The sequence below is a fragment of the Rhincodon typus genome, chromosome 36 (genome assembly GCF_021869965.1).
Source record: "Rhincodon typus isolate 14 chromosome 36, sRhiTyp1.1, whole genome shotgun sequence".
NCBI classification, from domain to species: domain Eukaryota; kingdom Metazoa; phylum Chordata; class Chondrichthyes; order Orectolobiformes; family Rhincodontidae; genus Rhincodon; species Rhincodon typus.
In genome coordinates this window covers 7,954,878-7,962,413 of record NC_063367.1, presented here as the reverse complement: position 1 = coordinate 7,962,413, position 7,536 = coordinate 7,954,878, and the positions used below count along the sequence as shown (strand labels likewise).

Below are 7,536 nucleotides of genomic sequence, written 5' to 3'. Positions count from 1 at the left end.
TGTCTAGTATTTTCTGAGAGGTACAATAGTTATATTTGCTGGATTGTGTTATTTAGGCCCCAGTAAACAATGTATAAACTAATTGCTATGTATCTAAGTTGAGGATATCACAATGAAGGATTGGCTTTAGTTACCTGGAATGTTCAAGTTCCATCAAAATCCAGAGGTGAATGAATCAAATTCTCATCCATTCATCCTCTTGTCTCGTCTTAAAACCAATTTGTACGTCATAATGAGATGAAATAACCTATTTGCATAGTATCTATATAAAACAAACAATACAGATGTACGTGACATGTTTTTGTTCTTAGTGGGCTTTCGGTATGACTTATAGACATTGACAATCAGTCTCCATGTTTATTTGAGGCAGGCAAGAGGTAATAAATATATCTGTTTCACTGAGCTTCTAAAGCAAGGAGGAACCTTCAATTAAGCTTGTCAATGTGACAGTTAATTTAATACTGTAGATCATACATTTCAAATGAATGGTGCACAAATTATCCGTGAGTTTGCCTTTTGTACTGTTTTTAGGCTTTAGTTTGTGGACTGCAGACCAATGTTACTTATAGCCTTTTAACTTAGGCTGGGTTTAAAAGAAACAACTGCGTTTATTGCTCCACATGCTTTTGCTAATGCCTACATTAACACTAAGTTAGTAATATGGCTAATTATAGTAGTCCTAAGACCTGATTTATTGGAGAAATTACTTGTGATACCACAATCTGTGGCTTGATATCAAATCCATGATTATATGACGATCTTTCAACAAAACTTTCTAGGTATGGATGCATCTGTATCTGTACTGTCAAAGCAGACAGATCTTTTTGCCCGTCTCAAAGATGTAGTTGTTACAGATGTTGGTTCAAAGACTCTACATAAAAAGGTAAGCTGTTCAATGTGAGTCAGTTATTTTAAGTGGCACTCAGTGCTTCATGGTGTTATTCCATACCAGTTAAAATAGACAAGCTGAAAAGCAGTTATGTTTTAATCTTTACAATAGAGTTACTTCATTCAGATTGCCAGCAAGACTTGCATACTGAAATTTAAAATGAGCACTCCTAGGCAAGTGAGGTGGCTCAATTGAAGCCTCTTTGAGCTGAGGAGCCCAGAGGATCACAGATTACTTCAAGAAAGTGATAAATTGTTCTTTTAAACGACAACAGTCTGTGGTAAAGGAAAAGAGCTTGTTAGAACTGCAGGGGCATGCAACATTAGAACCATATAAACCCTACAACGTGGAAGCAGGCCATCACTTGGAGAAGTTTAAGAATTGGGCACCATGATGTTGGTCTGAAGTTTCATATATGTGCGTGGGCTGGGTAAGGACGGGAAGTTTCTTCCCATAATTGTATTAGTGAACCAATTAGGTTATACTTAACAATCCAATGGTTTGATCTTAATTTTGCTTGTTACAGCTTTAAAGTTCCAGATTCTTTCCAACCATGTCCTAATTTTCAAGCCGTCTTGGTGGGATTTAAATTTTCAGTCACTGGATTATTAGTATTGACTCAACCGAATTATGTTAGGGGCCTCTAAATTTTCTATTAGCTGCCCTTCATAATGCAGCATTTTCCCTACTTTTGATGTCAAGGCTAACTTAGTTTCCTGATTTTGCTTCGCTTCTTTTCCCGAATAATTGGGTTGGACATGCTCACTTCCATTCTGTAGACACTGGCCTAGAATCTAAGGACTTTTAGAACCTGCACTACCTCCTGCAGCCATCTCTTTTTAAAATCTTCAGAATCTCGGCCTTTAACCCAGGGAATTTGCTGACTTTCAAGTCCCAATAACTACTTGAGTACTATCTATTTGCATGTAATAAGATCCCTAATCTCCTTATTTTCATCAGACCTTTGTTTACCATTATTTCTAAAATGTTTTGCAGCTTTTTTTTAATTGTGAAGATGAGTACTAAGTTCTAATTTATTCTAATTTGTTCTAATTTATCTGCCATTTCTTTATTCCCTATTATAATTTTCTGTCTCTCTTTGTAAGTGGACCAGGCTTATTGTTGTAAGTCTCTTCCGTTTTACATGCTTCTAGAAGTTGTTAAGCTCTTTTGCATTTTCTACTAGAGTACTCCCATTTGATTTCTCTTTATCCTAATTATTTCTTGGTGCATTCTAAAATCCTGCTTTTCATTTTTTTGCCATCATCACTAGTTTTTTACTTGCTCAAATTCATAATTTGCTAACCATGGTTAGACCACTTTTCCCATGGCTTTCAAAAATCCTTTAAAGGAATGTGCACTTCTAACCAATTTGGAGTAAAATCTTTAAAGTTCATCATTGCCTAGCTATTTTTATAACTTTTGAATTAGTATTGCAATTTTCAATTCAACATCTCATACCTTCAGCGATTACTTTGGTCAGCCTTAAGACCCTTGATTTGAACTTTGATTTTGATCACAATTCTTGAAACTCATTTATTACACTCGTGTCGCTGAATCCTTCCTCAATCTGCAATAGTAGCTGTGAATCTGTCTGTTAACTTTATAGAGACCATTTCTTTTTATTTTTCTATTTTTCTATCTTTCTGATTGTGGACTGAAAAGGGAAAGGGAATCTTTAAGTCAAGGATGGTTGAAGGATCACTGAACTTCAATTTTGGTCTCCTTTTCTGAGAAAAGATGCTCTTGCTCTTGAGGGAGTGAAGTGAAGGTTTACCAGGCTGATTCTGGGGATGGTGTGTCTGATGTATGAGGAGAGATTGACTAGGTTGGGATTGCTGGAGTTCAGACGTATGACGGGGGATCTCATAGAGACTTAGGACAGGACTGGGCAAGGTAGATACAGGAAAGATGTTCCCGATGGTGCGTGTGTTCAGAACCAGGGGTCACAGTATGAGGATTCGCGGTAGACGGTTTAGGACGGAGATGAGACATTTCTTCACCCAAAGAGTGGTGAGCCTGTGGAATTCATTGCCACAGGAAGTAGTTGATGCCGAAACACTGAATGTATTCAAGAGGCGACTAGACATAGCGCTTGGAGCGCGTGGAATCAAAGGTTATAGGAAGAAAGCAGCATTAAGCTAATGAGTTGGATGGTCAGCCATGATTGTGAAGAATGGCGGAGGAGGCTCGAAGGGCCGCATGATCTCCTCCTGCTCCTATCTTTTATGTTTCTAAAATGCAAGTTACCTGACACCTGTTTTAAGTGCTGTTTACAAAGCTGCTTTCCGTAACAGTGGGGAAGCCCAGTTACAGACTAACCGGAGCTGGGGAAGGCTGTAGACAAATGGAGTTTCAGTCAGCAGCCTATAGCTGATTGATTTGTGGTATGGCAACCAGTTATCAATGACAGTTCTTCTGCCTGCCAACAATTATGTGATTGGTTCCCATGTAGCTGAACAGCTTCTGGATGAAGCCATTTGACTTCCAAAAGGGAAGGACCTGTTCCTTTTCTCTGCATTAAAACTAATCTCCAACCTGAAGAACCCAGTTTATTTTTTCCTCATTAGTTGCTGTAGCTTTTTAACTAGTAAATTAGATACTTTGTAAGTGTGAGCCACCTGCCCTACACCTCCCAAGTGAAAGTACTGGAAAAGGAAGATGATGGAGCAACGTCGTAACAAACCAAAAGGATCATCTCTGAACTGTCGGGATAGGGTCCATTGAACTGACTTACCTGCCTTTCCATCCTCCCGTAGCACCCGTGTGTTTTCCAGATCTAGGGGGAGTTGCAAGGGGTTTTAACTAGTAGAGTTGAACGCCATTGGTTTGTAATTGTTTGTGTAAATTGGGAAATTTTGCGTACCTTTATAAAATCTTAAACTCTTGCTCCGCGATTCCTAGAGCTGTTACTTGATTTCCAGTGAGGCTAACATCTTGTTATTTTCCCAACATAATGACCTTCAGAGCTGCACTTTTTTAAAAACATATCACCACAGTATGATTTCACACCAATGGATAATGTGACCTGACTCTGTATATTTTTAGATTGTTTCGATCATTGGTGATGAAGTCTTCAGCTTCAAGATGAGTTTATGTTCAAGTTCTACAGAGGGAAAGGACTACTTTGATATGTCAAAAGTGGATGGAGAGGTGACTTTGCAGATGGGTTGCATTCAGTTGGTCTACTTACACAAATTCTTCATGTCATTGTTGGTGAGTCTACTGCTTGCCAATTCTACGCAACAAATGTTAATTATCTCCAAATTCAACTATTCCAATGTGTTCTTGACTAGCCTCCCATCTTTCACCCTTCCTAAACTTGACATTACCCAAACTCTACCTATATCATAATCTGTGTCAAGTCCAAGTCATATATCACTTCTGTCCTGACTGCCTGCTGTGGGGTCATGCTGCACCATTGACTTGATTTTAATGTTTTAACCCTCCTTTATCAGATCCTTTTATAGTCATAGAGCTGTACAATATGGAAACAGACCCTTAGGTCCAACTCATTCATGCCGACGAGATATCCTAAATTCATCTGGTTCCATTTGCCAACATTTGGCCCATATCCCTCTAAATCTTTTCTATTCATGTACCGATCCAGATGCCTCCTTAAATGTTGTAATTGTACCAGCTTTCACCACTTCCTCTCGCAGCTCATTCGATACGTGCACCACCCTGTACGTAAGAAAGGTACACCTTAGGACCCTTAGCTCCTGGGTTAATACCCCTAGCCTATTCAGCCTCTCCCTCTGGCTCAATGCCTCCAGCCCTGGCAGCATCCTTGTCAATGTTTTCTGGACCATTTTAAGTTGAACAACATCTTTCCTACAGCAGGGAGACCAGAATTGCACACAATATTCCAGAAGTATCCTTAGTAATGTCCTGTACAGCCGCAACACAACATCTCAAGTCCTATACTCAGTGCACTGACCAATAAAGGCAAGTGTAACAAACGCCGCCTTCACCCCCACCCCCACCCCCGTGAACCTGTGACTCCACTTCCAAAGAACTATGAACCTGCGTCCCAAGGTCATGGCATTGCTTCTTCTTTTCTTTCCTTCCTTTAGCTGTACAATCCTTAAAGAACCCTATTGTCTCCTGATTCTGCCTTGTATGATTCCCTCACATCTTTCATCCTGAGACTGACAGTTATGACTACAGCTCTCCAGGCCCTAAACTCTGAAATTCGCACACTAGACCTCTTGTTCCTTCTAAACTCCTTTAGGTCTTTGCTTGCAGTTTATTCACCTTGAAGCATTTGGTCATTTGCCCTAATGGTACCTCCACTGGCTCGGTTTAATTTGTTTGATTTTTGTTGTAAATGCGGATGTTTTACCAGTTGAAGGTGGTATTCAAATTTAAGGTATTGTCTTAGAGAGAGATTGGAAAGATAATCTGAATGTCATTCAGGAGTTAATTTGTAAGAGGATACTTTGCCAGGTATTGTCCTGGCTCTTTCTGCTACAAAACCATTGGCTAGACAATTGTGTATTCTGAGAGATTTAGGGTATCGATTATAGAAAAGACCTGACGTTGTGTTTCGAATCATGTCATTATTGGTAAGAATGCTGCTTGTCAATTCTCTCCTGATTCAGGCACCTACTACCCTCTGTATTTTTAAAAAGAACTTGCCTTACACATCTCTCTTAAACTCTTCCCCCCCCCCCCCCAACCTCCTCCCCCACTTAGTTTAAACCGTGTCATTAGTCAATCTAGGCAGCATCCTGGTAAACCTCTTCTGTACCCTGTCTACAACCTCCATGTCCGTCTTTATAGTCCGAGGACCAGAACGGCACACAGTACTCCAAACGTGATCTGACCACAGTCTCATATAATTGCAGTAGGACTTGCCAACTTTTATGCTCAACACTCTGATCGATGAAGGCAAGCATGCCGTATGCTTTCCTTGCCATCTTATCCACTTGTGTGTCATTTTCAGGGAGCTATGGACTTGGACCCCAAGATATCTCTACATCAGTGCTCCTAAAAGTCTGGCCATTTACTGTACACTTTTCTTTTGCATTTGACCTTCCAAATGCATCACTTCGCACTTGTCCGGATTAAACTCCGTCAGCCGTTTCTCTGCCCAACTTTCCACTGATCTTTATACTGCTGCATCAGTTGATATCCTTCCTCGTTAACCACAACTTCTTCGTTTTCATGTCATCGGCAAACTTACTAATCAGATCACTGATGTTTTCATCCAAATCATATATATTAGAATTAAGAGGTCCGGCAGTGATCCTGTGGAACATCAGGACCTCCAGTCAGAAAAATACCCCTCCACAACTACATCTGTCTTCTATGACCAAACCAATTTTGTATCCAACTTGCCAACTCACTGGATTCCATGTGATTTGATCTTCTGGACCAGCCTACCGTGAGGCACCTTGTCAGATGCTTTCGTAAAGTCCATGTAGACAATATCCATTGCCTTGCCCTCATCAATCATCTTTGTCACTTCCTTAAAAAAATTAATTAGGTTTGTGAGTCAAGACTTCCCCTGCATAAAGCCATTCTGACTATCCCTAATAAGCCCATTCTTCCAGATGTCAAGACAGCTTCAGTGGGAGGGACACAAGCGGGAGGAGTGTACTACAACTTGAACTCTTATCCTTTGGGAGTTAACTCCGATGGAGAACATGGCTGAATCAAGACAAATTGCTTTGTTTCCTCTGTAGATGATGTCACTGTCATTTCTCTTTGAAAACCAAGCTGACAGCAGGCATCACTTGTTTGACTGAGGTGAACAGGTTTCAGCAGCAATCAGTGCCATATTGTGAAACAGTAGAGGCTTGATTTGAACAGGCTGTTTTGAGAACACTTTGTGTTGTGTTCCCTTCCAATTGTTTCGATTTCCCTATTTTATAGGGAGGATTCTTTTGCGGGTTTTCTGTAAAAGAAATGTTAATTCTGTTTGTTTTATGTCCAATAGAACTTCTTTGACAACTTCCAAGCAGCAAAGGAAGCATTAAGTGCAGCAACAGCACAGGCTGCAGAAAAAGCAGCCTCCAGCGTGAAGGATTTTGCCCAGCAGAGTTTCCGACTGGCAATGGACATCAATTTGAAAGCTCCAGTTATCATCATCCCTGAGTCCTCTGTCTCTGTGAATGCTATTGTGGCAGATTTGGGTTTGATTACTGTGCAGAATAAATTTTCTCTGATCTCTACTGAAGAATGCATGCTGCCACCAGTGGTGGACATCATGGAGGTTCAACTAACACAGCTGAAACTCTCACGGTATGATAAATGCAGAATAATTTATTCCGCAGATTGTTGTCCAACCTGTCAAGGAAGTGATTTCTGTTACAACTTTACTCAGATGGTTGTCTGAGAAGAGGAGAGCAATTATTTCCATTGTTGTTGATACTGTGAAGTTTTCATTTATTTTATGATTTATCTTTGTCCATCTCTGGTACTTTGGAGAATCATTCTTTGTTGTAAATTCTGGATGCTGCATTTAGTACAGTGACTGAGGTGATTAACCTGTTTGGCATTCTGCAGATAAAGTTGGGGGCAGAGGACTGTTTTCAGTTAACTCTTCCCTTTCTAAAAGTTGTTTAAATGATTGTTCATTCATGTGATTGTAATCCTGTGTTCACTTTTGTTGTACAAGATGTGCAATAGGTTGATTAGGC

The 7,536-nt window shown here is 40.1% G+C and overlaps 1 protein-coding gene across 1 annotated transcript in view; it reads left to right on the top strand.

Annotated features, from left to right (window-relative positions):
- The window catches only part of vps13c (vacuolar protein sorting 13 homolog C), a 167,404-nt gene that overhangs the window by 35,924 nt on the left and 123,944 nt on the right, over positions 1-7,536 (top strand). Inside the window, exons 19-21 of the mRNA XM_048617031.1 lie at positions 780-883; positions 3,938-4,105; positions 6,834-7,138. Coding sequence (XP_048472988.1) covers positions 780-883; positions 3,938-4,105; positions 6,834-7,138 — 577 coding nt within the window. The remainder of the gene's footprint in view (positions 1-779; positions 884-3,937; positions 4,106-6,833; positions 7,139-7,536) is intronic.